Source organism: Acinonyx jubatus, chromosome A1, assembly GCF_027475565.1.
Source record: "Acinonyx jubatus isolate Ajub_Pintada_27869175 chromosome A1, VMU_Ajub_asm_v1.0, whole genome shotgun sequence".
Lineage (NCBI taxonomy): Eukaryota > Metazoa > Chordata > Mammalia > Carnivora > Felidae > Acinonyx > Acinonyx jubatus.
This window is the reverse complement of record NC_069380.1, coordinates 83,920,616-83,934,434: the sequence shown is the minus strand read 5'-3', so window position 1 is coordinate 83,934,434 and position 13,819 is coordinate 83,920,616. Positions and strand designations below refer to the sequence as shown.

Sequence of the window (13,819 nt, the reverse complement as noted above, 5' to 3'; positions counted from 1 at the left end):
TTAGACCAGGCAATTAGTCAAGAAATGGAATAATAGGGGCGCCTGGGTGGCTTGGTCGGTTAATCGTCTGACTTTGGCTCCGGTCATGATCTCACGGTCCCTGAGTTCCAGCCCGCACGAGGCTCTGGGCTGACAGCTCAGAGGCTGGAGCCTGTTTCAGATTCTGTGTCTCCCTCTCTCTCTGCCCCTCCCCTGTTCATGCTCTGTCTCTCTCTGTCTCAAAAATAAATAAAAGTTAAAAAAAAAGAAGCAGAATAATACTCATTCGAATCAGAAGAGAAGTTATTTCTGGTTGTAACTGACAATATATTATATGTGCAAAGCTTTAAAAACCATTAAAAAATGAAATAGAGTAAAAAAAATAAGCAAATTTTCAGATTGAAAAATCAAAACTTAAAACTCAGTTGCGTTTCTAAAACTAACAAGTTATACAAAAAGGAAATTAAAGAGGAGGGGCCAACATGATGGAGAAGTAGGAGAATCCAATGTTCCCTCATCTCTCAAACAAAGTAGTGTTGAGACCAAAGGAGTTTGAACTGTAAGAGTCCAGGAAGCAAAGTGACAGAGTCACTTCCAGGGACCCACTGGGACAACCTGACAGGCCACCTATGGGTGGGTGATTGTGAACTGAGAGAGATCAAACAAACGGAGGGGAGGGACCCCTTCTACAGAGAGACAAAGGGAAGAGAAAGAGAGGCTTGGGAATATAGGACTGTATCTGGACAAGAGAAAAACCAGCGACCAATAAGGAGAAAGATCCAATCTCTAACTGCAGTACTTTCTCTGGACTCAGCCTGGCTGCCCTGTTCACATACCTGGAGAGGTGCGGAGCCAGCCCCAGGCTCAGTAACTAGCTCACAGGTGCAGTCCACAGTAGGAGAAAGGGATCCCCTCCCTGGAGTGTTGTGGGAACAAGGTATATATCAGCTCAAAGGAGTGAAACTTCCTGAACCGGGGCAGACAGAGTGGTAACCTTAAAGACATCAGAGTTGAAGTCCCAGCGGAATACCAGCAACACATGGGAGTCAGCAGAGTGTGATAAGCCACACATTCTCTGCACTGTGAGGCTGTGGGGCATCTCTTACTCAGAATCAGGATGCACGGAGTGGGAATCTCTAAGACATCAGGGTTTAAATCCAAGCCAAGCACCAGGGAGGCATGGGAGTCAGAAGAGGGGGACAGATTGCCTCGTTTACACCCATGGCACAGTGAGGACAGCTTGAACAGAGTGGTTTAGGACACCTGGTCTATGGAGGAGAGACAGGGTTGTCACCATTTTTCTCCCCATCACCAACAAGGTGGGGCATCAGGGAATGGACAAAGTGCCCACAGTGGAGGCAGTACCCACCTACACCAAACCATGCCCCTCCACACTTGGTAACTGCATATCTTCAAGAGCAGGATTGACGCTGAGAAATTAGACAGCCCCTCCTCCAGACCAGCACTGTTACATTGCCTGATTTAATTATTGGACAATTCTTATTGTATAGATACATTCTTCCTTACTTTTCTCCTTATCTCTTCCCTCCTCTTGTCTGGTTACTCTGATTGTTGGTTTGTTTAAACAGACATATTTAATCCATTCTCTTGATACATGTTCTACACCTCCTTCTTTATTCTCCTTTCTCTTTCTCTGGAATAAGCCATATAGTTTCTCGGTCTGGTCAATTTTTATTTTATTTTATTTTCCCCTGCCCTTGTCATTTCTCTCTTTGTATAGGATAAGGCCTCTTCCATCAGCACTGTATCATCAATGTTGTTTGCTTATAGCTGGTGTTTCTGTTTTTTTTTTTTTTAATGTTTGTTTATGTGTGTGTGTTTGTGTTTGCTTTTTTATTTTCTGTTTTATGTTTGTTTGTTTTCCTATCCAGGGCTACTTCAATGAACAAATCAAAGCACATCTGGTGGAGGGACCAAAACATCACTATGAGTAGGGAGATAAAGTAATCAAAGTCAAAATAACAGAGATCAAGTAACACTCTCCAAAATCACCTCCTGTAGGGCCAGTCCCTGGACAGTGTATGGCCCCTCTTTAATATAGTAGTGCTTGCAGGTGCAAAGCACATAACAAGCTTTTAAAACACATAAGGGACAGAAGACTAGCCAAAATTATTAAAAGGAAGAATTTTCCTAAAGAGAAATTCCAGGAAGAAATGACAGCTAAAGAATTGATCAAAACAGATACAGATAATATATCATTAAAGTCCTCTGTAATTACCACATTCTTATCAATAAGATTGCTTATTTTTGTCATGAATCGTTTTATATATTTGGGTTCTCCCAAATTAGGTCCACAAACATTTATACTTGTTAGCTTTTCTTGATGGATAGACCCCATAATTATGATATAATTCTCTTCTTCATCTCCTGTTACAACCTTTAAAATCTAGTTTGTCTGATACAAATATGGCTACTCAAGCTTTCTTTTGACTTTCAATAGCATGATATATGGTTCTCTTTCCCCTCATTTTCAATCTGAAGGTGTCCTCATGTCTAAAATGGGTCTCTTGTAGACAGTAAATACATGGGTCTTATTTTTTTTATTATTATTCATTCTGTTACTCTATGTATTTTGATTGAAGCATACAGTCCATTTACATTCAGTGCTATTATTGAAAGATATGAGTTTAGAGTCATTGTGTTATCTGTAGGATTGGTTGTGATAAATCCATTTTCATTAGTGATTTTATCTATGGGACGTCTCTCTTTTTTAGAAGTCTGGCTAGGGGGTTATCAATTTTGTTTATTTTTGCAACAAAAAAAAACAGCTCTTCACCTCATTGTTCTGTTCTTTTTGTTTGGATTCTATATTATTTCTGCTGTGATTGTTATTATTTCTCTTCTTCTGTTGGCCTTGGGGTTTCTTTATTAATCTGCTTTTAGTTCCTTTAAGGGTGCTGTTAGCTTTTGTATTTGAGATTTTTCTTGTTTCTTGAGATACACCTGGATTGCAATGTACTTTTCTCTTATCACTGCCTTTGCTGCCTCCGAAAGGGTTTGGACTGTTGTGCTTTTGTTTTCATTTGTTTCCATATGTTTTTAAAATTTCTTCTTTAATTGCCTGGTTGACCCATTCATTCTTTAGTTGGATGTCCTTTAACCTCTATACCTTTGGAGTTTTGTAAAATTTTCTGTGGTGTTTTCAAATTTCATAGCATTGGGATCTGAAAATGTGCATGGTATGATCTCAATTCTTTTATATTTATTGAGGGCTGTTTTGTGACCCAGTATGTGATCTATCTTGGAGAATGCTCCATGTGCACTCAAGAATAATGTGTATTCTTCTGCTTTAAGATGAAAAGTTAATATATATGCCAGGTCTATTTGGTTCAGTGTATCATTCAGGGTCATTGTTTCTTGATTGATTTTTAGCCTAGATGATCTGTCTATTGCTGTAAGTGGAGTTTTAAAGTCCCCTGCAATTACCACATTCTTACCAATAAGATTGCTTATTTTTGTGATTAATTGTTTTATATATTTGAGTTCTCCCAAATTAGGTGCATAAACATTTATAATTGTTAGCTCTTCTTTATGGATATACCCCATAACTATGATATAATACAGCAATGGGCAGATCATCTAGACAGAAAAAGCAATCAAGAAACAATTATATATATATATATATATATATATATATAATATATATGTATATATATTATATATATATGTGTGTGTGCGTGTGTGTGTTTATGTGTGTGTGTGTGTGTGTAAATATATACATTTAAATGTAATGGAATATTACTCTACCATAAAAAATGAAAATTTGCCATTTACAATGACATAGATGGAGCTAGAATGTATTATACTAAGTGAACTAAGTTGATCAGATTAAAAAAATACCATATGATTTTACTCATATGCGGACTTTAAGAAACAAAACAAATAAATGTATGGGAAGACGGGGGGAGAGAAGAGAGGGAAACAAACTACAAGAGGCTGTTAATGATAGAGACCATAATGAGGGTTGATGGAGGGAGGTGAGGAGGGCATGGGCTAGATGAGTTATGGGTACAAAGGAGGACACTTGGGATGAGAACTGTGTGTTGAATGTAAGTGGTAAATCACTGAATTCTATGCCTGAAACCAGTATTTCACCATAAGTTAATTAAAGTTTAAATTTAATAAAAAGGAGAAAAATTGTGAGACCTAAAACTGTCAAACCCCTGGAAGAAAACATAGGAGGAATCTTCATAGCACTTATCTTGGGAATTATTCCTTGTATATGACAACAAAAGAAAAAAAAAAAAAAGGTGAGTAAGATCACATCAAATAAGAGCATCTGCACCAAAAGAAAATAATCAGCAAAGTACAGGGCAAGCTACAGAATGGGAGAAAATATTCTTTCAATATGTCTGATGAAACAAATTACAAATATATATTAAAAAAAACACTCCTTCAAAAAAACAAAGAGAAAGAAAGAAAAAGAAAGAAAGAAAGAAAGAAAGAACAAAAGAAAGAGAGAAAGAGAAAAGAAAACATAAAATACTCAAAAATGGGCAATTTTTTAATTATGTTTTTAATGTTTATTTATTTTTTGAGAGAGACAGAGTATGAGCAGGGGAGGGGCAAGAGAGAGAGGAAGACACAGGATCCAAAGCAGGCTTCAGTCTCTGAGCTGTCAGCACAGAGCCTGATGTGGGCCTCAAACTCATGAACCAGGAGATCATGACTTGAGCTGAAGTCAGACACTTAACCACTCAGCCACCCACGTGCCCCAAAAGTGGGCAAGGAATTTAATAAACATTTCTCAATGAGGACATAGCAACATTTATATGAAGAGGAATTCAATGTCCTTCCCTGATGCTCATCATAAGGGAAATGCAAATAAAAACCAAGAAATATTACCTCATCCCTGTTATGGTGGCCAGTTTCCAAAATAACAACAACAACAACAACAACAATAACAATAACAACAACAGAAAATAACAAATCTTGGTAAGAATTTGGATAAATTGAAACCACTGTATACTGTTGATTGGAATACAAAATGACACAGCTTCCATGTAAAACACTATGGAAATTTCTCAAAATATTAAAAATAAAACTCCCATATGATTAGCAATCCTACTTCTGTGTATTTATCCAAAGTAACTTGACATAAGGATCTTGTAGAAAAATATGCACTTTCATAATTGTGGAAGGTGGCATTATTCATGGTAGCTAAGAAGTAAAAACAACCTAAATGTATACCAACAGACAAATGGAAAAAGAAAATAATAAGGAAATTCTTTCATATGTGACAATATGTATGAACCTGGAGAACATATGCAAAATGAAATAATTCATTGACAAAAGAACAAATACTGTATAATTCCAATTATATGCAGTATCTAAAATTGTCTAACTCATATAACAGATAGCAGAATTGTGGTTGTCAGTGGCTGGAGGAAGGGAACATGATGGCTCCTCAACAGATATAAAGTTTCAATTATACAAGATGAACTAGACCTTTGCTGTACAACAGTATGCCTGAAGTTAACAATGTTGTATTTTGCACTTAGAAATTTGTTGACAGTGTAAATCTTATGTTATGTGTTCTTATTACAATGAAAGGGACCCTTTTATGAGGGTGAAAAGACAGTTATGGACTTGGAGGAAATATGTGTAAACTACACATCTGACAAAGGACTATAGCAAAATATATAACAGACTTTTTTTTTCTTAAAGAGAGAAAGAAGGTGCTATTAGGGAAGGGGCAGAGGGAGAGGGAGAGAATGAATCTTAAGCAGATTCCATGCCAAATGGGGAGCCCCATGTCAGGCTTTATCTCATGACCATGAAATCATGACCTGAGCTGAAATCAAAAGTCAAACCCTTAACTGACTGAGCTACCTATGAGACCAATATATAAAAGATTTTTAATTCAATAGTAATAATCTAATTAGAAACCAAACAAAAGACATGAACAGGCATTTTACTAAAGAAGATTCATAGATGCAAACAAACACACGAAAAAATGTACAACACCATTAGCCATTATACAAATGTAAATTAAAACCACAAGATATACTTCACACCTACAAGAAGAACTAAAAGAATTAGTAGTGACAACAAATGATGGAAAGATGGTAGAAAATTCAGATATCTCACACATTTGTTTGAGGAATATAAAATGGCATAGCCATTCTGGAATTATCATCCTTCAATTGCACTTTTGAGTATGTATCTTAGACAATAAAGACTTATGTTTGCACAAGAAAACCCATAAGTACTCACAGCAGCTTTAATTCTAATGGCCAAAACTAACCTAAATTTTCTTCAAAAGGTGAATAGTTAAACTGTGATACATCCATAGCATGGATTACTACTTAGCAATTAAAGTAAATTAGTGACTTATATAATGTACAACTTGAATAGATCTCAAAGGAATAATACTAGATGGGGAAAAAAAGCAAATATCATACAGTCACACAATATATTACCCAATGCATACAACGTTACTGAAATAACAAAACTACAGAGATGGAAAACAGATTAGTGGGTCAGGGGCTACGGAAGAAGAGAGAATGAGGTAGCTGTTACTATTTAAAAAAAGTAGCATGAGGGATTCCTGTTCTGGAATTATTTTGTATCTTGCCTATGTTGGTAGTCACACAAATTTACACATGGGGAAAATTGCATATAATGTACAAACATAGAAATGAATGGATATAAAACTGGTGAAATGTGAATAAAGTCAGTGGATCACATCAATTCCTGACTGTAATTGGGGGAAAGTGTGTGAAGCATAAATGGGATAATTCTGTGTTATTTTTTATAACTGCATGTAAATACATATCTTAAAATTTAATGTTAAAAAACGTAGTTAAGGGCTATACATAGCACTTGTTATTTTTTCAAAGAATGGAAAATAAAAATATGATTTTTCCACAGTATGAAGTCTGTGACTTCATAGTGACATAAATGAATCACTATGAGAAGGAAGGAAAAAAAGAAGAAAGAAAAGGAGAGAAGGAAGTAAATAACAAAGGAAGGAGGAAGGGAGGGAAGGAGGGAGTGAGAAAGGAAGGAAGAAAGGAAGGAAGGTAAAGGGAAGGAGGGAGTGAGGAAGGAAGGAAGGAAGGAAGGAAAGGATGGAGGGAGTAAGGAAGAAAGAAGGGAAGAAGGAAGGGAGGAAGAAAGAGATGGAGGGAGGAAGGAAGGAAAACCAAGCTCCTGTATAGGATAATTCCAAATAATTAATGTAGATAGTCCACCCCTCAAAAAAGGTGAACATTAGTCTGCCTCCCACCTTGAATGCAAACTGCACTTAGTGCCTTGTTTTCAAAGAGTAGGACATATAACAGGGAAGGGGGGAGTAACTTTACAGTAGAGAAATCTTACAAGCACTATCAGCCAAGTGACCAAGGTTAACATCATCAGTGATAAGTCATGTAGACATCATGTACCCCTAGCATGACATGACAAGAGCACTTTACATCTGCAATCTTCTTTCCCAAAACCTATAATGTTAGTCTAATGAGGAGAAAAACATCAGGCAAAAAATAATTGAGGGATGTGCTAAAAACACCTGTCAGTACTCCGCAAAATGGTCAAGGCTTTAAAAACAAGGACTGAATCACTCTCACAGCCTAGAGGAGCCTAAGGAGACATGCTGACTAAATACAATGTGATCTCCTTAAAAAAATCTGAAAAAAGATAAGTACATTATGGAAAATGGGTGAAATCTGAATAAAGTATAGATTTTAGTTAATATTAATGTACAAATATTGGTTCTTAGTTTTACTAAAGAACCAATGTTGGTTCCATAGTAATGTATGATGTTAACAATATAGAAAACTGAATGAAGGATGTATGGAAATTCTGTACTATTTGTCAACTGCTCTATAAATCTGGAACTGTTCAAAAAATAAAAAGTTTATTTTAAAATATTATTAACGTTTTAAAAGTATCTAGTTTGATGAATCATTTGATTTTCTTTTGAATCAGGGATCTATTTGGATCCATTTGTAAGAGGAAAGTATATTAAAAAGTAGCGTGATAGGATTGGGTGGCCAAAAGTACTTGATTGAAGCTCAAATGTGGCCATATTAGCAGTAACAAAGGTGACTGTAGGGTTAGTAAAGAGAGAAGAAGTATGTGGAAAGAAATAAATTCTCTCCAAACAATTTCCTCATATTCCTTTTTAAAATTTTTTAATGTTTATTTATTTTTGAGAGACAAAGCATGAGCAGGGGAGGGGCAGAGAGAGAGGGAGACACAGAATCTGAAGCAGGCTCCAGGCTGATCTGTAAGCACAGAGCCTGATGTAGGGCTCAAACTCAGGAGCCACCATGAGATCACGACCTGAGTCAAAGTGGGCGACTTAACTGACTGAGCCACCCAGGTACCCCTAGATTCTTTCATTTTAACAAGGTTTAGTGAATTCATTTTTTTTCCACTTTTAATTTAAAGCATATAGTATAGCATTCATTGATTTAATGAAATGTAAGAATAAACCTACCAGGAATAGGAAATGAAAGGAAAACTGAGGCAAAATCCTAGGCTTTCCAGAGTTTAAAATCTTATTAACTGTAAGAGCATGTTAAGAGACCAGTAACAATACAATGTAGGTAATAAGCCAAAAGATATATATAATAATTAACTAAGAAAAATATGTTGTTATCCACTGTGGACATAAAAGAAGACTTTCCTAGAGAGGCCAAACTTAAATCTGACCTTGAAGAAAATGGAAAATGTAGCTATGAAGATAAGGTAAAGGAGATGATTCTAGAAAGGGGAAATAGTTTTAGAGTGTTAGTTCTGGGAATACAAAGTAAGGAGAAAATAAGAGATGTTAGAAAGGAAAAAAAAAACAATAACTTGTTTAATGGTTGTATGGGATTAATGACTAAAAGACAAAGAGAATTATAAATTGGACCTCTGGGAAAATAATAGAAGTGATGACAAAAAAAAAAAGAATCTAAGCCTGTTCTAATAGATAGTTTTGAAAAACTCTAATTATATCATGGGGAGAAGATTGCTACATTTGAATACCACAGCTCTTAATGAGAAACTGGAAGGGCTGTCATGAAGCTGCAGTGTTTGGTCTGAGAAGACATTCCACACTAAACCCCAGGGCACTGAGAAATTAGGCAGATCCCAGCTCTGCTCACAAAGCAACAGGCTGAGGAGAGACAGCTTATCAAGTCCTACAGAGTTACTTGTTTTTTTCCTACTAAAATAGTTTATGTTTTCTTCTTTAACAATACATTCAATATTAATTGGCAATAGGAATTTTGAACATTTTATATTTTCTAAGAAATTTTAATGACTGAACAAAAATTACAAGGTAAGCACCTTGATAGAGGAAGTAACTCAATTTTTCTGGATTGTGAAAATAGGTTTATGCTGACACATATTTATCAATAGTGTTTGTAAGGCTCAACTTGGGAAATGGATAATATGCTCAGAAATAGGACAGTGTTATTTGACTGTGACCTGGTACTTTATTTATATCATTTCTCAAGTGGACGTAATAATGTCGAGCCCCCTTCTATATATTTCAACAAAATAAAATGCTGGAAAGTGCTTTAAAGCCTATAAGGGATCATAAGTCAAAATAAAGCAATAATTTCTGGTAGAAAAATGTTTGTGCTAAAAACATTTACTTGGTCCATGCACAATATCTAGTATTCCATCCCTAAGCTGATGATGTATTTAACTCATTTTCACTGAATGCAACATGAAGGATCTAAAGAGAAAAGGTGGAATGTGGCAAAGACAGTTCCTTGCATCATAAATCTCATGGTTTAAGGGACAAGGCATACGTTAAAATATATAATCACAGACAATGATGAAATTTAGGTTTCAGCCCAGGCTATAATGAATAGAATTTGTAAGGAAATTTTATAATAGAATTTAGCCAAGCTTATGGATACCCAAAAGCTTCAGGAAACAGCACTTGAGCTAGGAATCAGAAACTGTGTAACATAGCACTGAAGTCACAGAACGCTGCTTTGCTTTTCTGAGAAGTTAAACAACTTTGAAACATCTAGCCAGTTTGAAAATTCAGTTCCTTGCCAGCTGATGACTCTATATCAAGCATAGACAACCCACTGGTTACACCAAGACTCACTCCAAGGCAGGAGAAAGTAAGATGCATGATGGCAAGTTTTGTCATTATTATTATTATTACTATTATTATTTTTATCTTAAACTATCTCCATATCTAAAAGCAGGCTAACTCATCAAGTCAATCAAACACCCAGTGACAGAAGGCAGGTCTGATTCGCATGTGATCAATTGATTTGAAGGCGATCAACATAGAATGCTGTAATAAAGTATGGATATATGAAAACAGATGCCTATTTCTGGCAGTACCAACCCACAGAGGCTTTCTCATTCTTCACAAGAAGTTTGAGGCTCTTAGTGTGAGCAAAGGGAGAACAGACTTGGATATATTTGTTGTCATAATTTCTGCATCCAAAAGTCGTTACTAGTTTTGGTGAGCAAATCAAAATGAAGTATATGGAAAGAAGCAGTGAATTGAAATCAAATTGCACAAGTATTAGAAAAGTAATCAATGACCTAATATTTGAACACACTGTTTCTAAGGAGAGGGTACTGGGTGGATGCGGGCAACAGATTCTTTTAGTCCTTTTTGTAATTAACAAAGGAAACTTGGATCTCCCTCTTACAGTTGGCATACATACATACATACATACACACATACATACACAGCTTTCAGAAGAGGGGAGTATCCTAACAATTTAGAAATGATATTTTCAAGAATGTCATGAATGAATGTCACAGTTTTCCAAGGAGATAATAGAATAGGATATTGGAGTCTCTTATTTTACTACACGTTACTTAGGTAGGTTTTTAAATCATGATTTAGTAAATTCTATCAAGCTTTTGTAACTAATGCAAAAGGCATATCATTTTTTAAAATTTAATCTGTTCTAATTGGTGAACTAACTTTAGAAATACTCTGATATTAATCTTGCCTTACATTAAATTCAGGTAATTATGTTTTTTTTAATACACAATTAGTGTCAATTTACTCTTTTTGAAAATAATTTGGAAACTTTTTGCAAGAATACAATTTCTCTTTCTTGTACTATCATCGCCAGGTTTTTGTAATAAGGTTATAGGAGTCCCATACAAAGAGATGGGTGTGTTCCCTTTTGTTATAGACTCAGCAAGAGTTGTATAGATATTTAGAGTGTTTTATAGATATCTAGAAAGAGGATTAAATAGAGCTAAGATAATCTAAAAAGGGTAAAGTTAGTAAACTTGAAAGAAAGGAGACCTAAAGTTTTTCTCTGCACCCATCAATGGCATAACAGCTGTAGCTAGAGGTTAAAGACAGTACAAATTCTATAAGAGCAAGAACCCTACAAGTTCATATAGAAATAAAACTTTCTCCCTCATTAATACATAATCTGAATTTACTATAAACCATGTAAATACAATGAGTAGTTTCCCTGGATAGAAAATCAGACCAATTAGATTAAAAACTTAAATAACCATAAATGTGTGTAACACAAAGCACAGGCCTAATGATCAATTTTCTCCTAAATTATAATGTCCCCTAAGTGCCCAGAGCCAAAAGGCTTGACTAAAGTAGAAGTATTTTAAAATTTTGAAAAATCCTTCTATAAATTAAATTAACAGTGATTTTTTTCATGGGAAAACAAAATCTATAATTTTTCCTCAAAAATATTATTGGGACATGTGGGTGGCTCAGTCAGTTAAGTGTGGGACTTTGGCTCAGGTCATGATCTCACTGTTGGTGAGTTCAAGTCCCACATCTGGCTCTCTACTGTCAACACAGAGCCTACATTGGATCCTGTGTCCCAGTCTCTGTCTCCATCCTTCCCTCTCTTGTGCTCACTCTCTCTCTCAAAAATATACTACATATATATATATATATATATATATATATATATATATAAAAATATATATATAATATTTTGTATGCATTTATATAATATATATATTTATATTTTTATATTATATATAAATATAATTTATATTAAGGAAATCACTGAGAAGATGAGAATGGAAATAGCATAATTTTCTAAAGTTATGAAAAACTGGACAATGGGCAGTTGGAAATTGTGACTTATCAACACATCATCATATTTTACAATTGTAAGAAAAAAACAACTACATTTATCCAAAGTTTCTTTTAATATATGAAAATAAGTCTCATAAAATAAAATTAATGGAATGCATTATAATACATACACTCTGGTTTCTAGAAGTACATTAGGGCATGGATAAGTAATGTAGAAAGAAATATTAAAAACTGATTCAAGTGATCATGGATGATTATTTTCATATTTGCCATTGTTATTACAATATTATTCTTAAACTTTAATAAGAAAATGCTTCATTTCTACGATATTAAAAAAAATCTCTTCTCTTCCTTTTTTAAATCTCCTCTCTTCCTGTTAGCATTACAGACAACCTTGAGGAGCGGGAATGAGACAAAACCCACAGATTTCATCCTCCTGGGCTTCTTCCCTGAATTTAAATACATTTCAGCCATGGTCTCCATCATTCTCCTGATCTACATGGCAACCTTCACTGGCAACACTCTTCTGATCCTCCTCATTTGGTTGTACTCCCATCTCCACACCCCCATGTACTTCCTGCTCAGTCAGCTCTCCTTAATGGACTTAACTTTGACCTCTAGCATCATCCCCAAGATGGCCACCAACTTCTTCTCCGGATGGCGGAGCATATCATTCTTGGCTTGTGGGACTCAAATTTTCTTCTCCCTGACTGTGGCCATTGCGGAATGCATCCTTATAACGCTCATGTGTTTTGATCGTTATGTAGCCATATGCGATCCTCTTCGGTACCCAGCCATTATAAATCTTAGGGTATGCTTACAGATGATTGCTATGTCTTGGGTTGGAGGGGCACTTACTTCCTTGGGCCACACGGCTTTTACCTTGCATTTTAATATCTGCAGCCCCAGAGAAATTCCCCACTTCTTCTGTGAAGTTATGGCTGTGCTTAGGATCGTCTGTGAGGATATCTCAGCCTATGAGAAGGCAGTGGTTATAACAAGCATCCTTGTTCTGCTCCTGCCCTTATCTCTCATCTTGTCTTCTTGTGTTCTCATCTTCCTTGCTGTACTCAGAATGAACTCCCCAGAAGGTAGAAACAAGGCTCTGGCCACCTGCTCCTCTCATCTCTGTGTGGTGGGTCTCTATTTTGGTCCAGGTTTGTGCATATACATGAGACCTGGTTCTGCCAAGACTCCAAAGTTAAATCAGGGTCTTTTTCTGTTTGGAACTGTCCTCACCCCTCTCCTAAACCCTCTTGCCTACAGTCTCAGGAACAAGGAAGTTCTAAGTGCACTGAAAAAGTTAATGGGGCGGTGTCAGTCCTCCAGGTAAATGGCAGAAATCCCAATATCAGCCGTAGGCAATATAAAGATGTACCAGCAAAGGGACATTTTGCCTGTTAAATAATAATCCCTTCAAACCCTGGTAAAGTCAACTAATCTTACTGAGTTTATCTGAAGGAAAAAAAAAATGTTTATCTTTTCCTCCCTGTATCTAAAAATTTCTGTCCAATTGTTCTATATGATGTGCTGATAAAGAACAAGGGACTGTATACATCAATTTTCTTCATGATTTACAATTGATGGTAATGTGAATTTTATTATTTCCAAAGCATCATATTGATTCCATGAAAGAAAGGCCAGTGTCTGCATATCTAGAATGCAAAATAATCACCTAGAATTTAGGTTGTGCTTCAGGATAATTCCCTGGTAAAATTAATTAATGAGTCCCATGATAAATCATCAGGAATCAAATAAAGTTACCAGTATTTCTTTTTTCTCCCTAACATAATTTTAATTCTTCTTAATCCTGGA

The 13,819-nt window shown here is 35.6% G+C and overlaps 1 protein-coding gene across 1 annotated transcript; it reads left to right on the top strand.

Annotated features, from left to right (window-relative positions):
- The first annotated feature begins 1,313 nt into the window (after nt 1–1,313).
- Nucleotides 1,314–13,337, top strand: LOC106974643 (olfactory receptor 2M5-like). Its single transcript, XM_015071906.3, has 2 exons — nt 1,314–1,377; nt 12,385–13,337. The coding sequence occupies exons 1-2, from the start codon at nt 1,314–1,316 to the stop codon at nt 13,335–13,337; spliced, it is 1,017 nt and encodes a 338-aa protein (XP_014927392.3).
- The last annotated feature ends 482 nt before the right edge of the window (nt 13,338–13,819 follow it).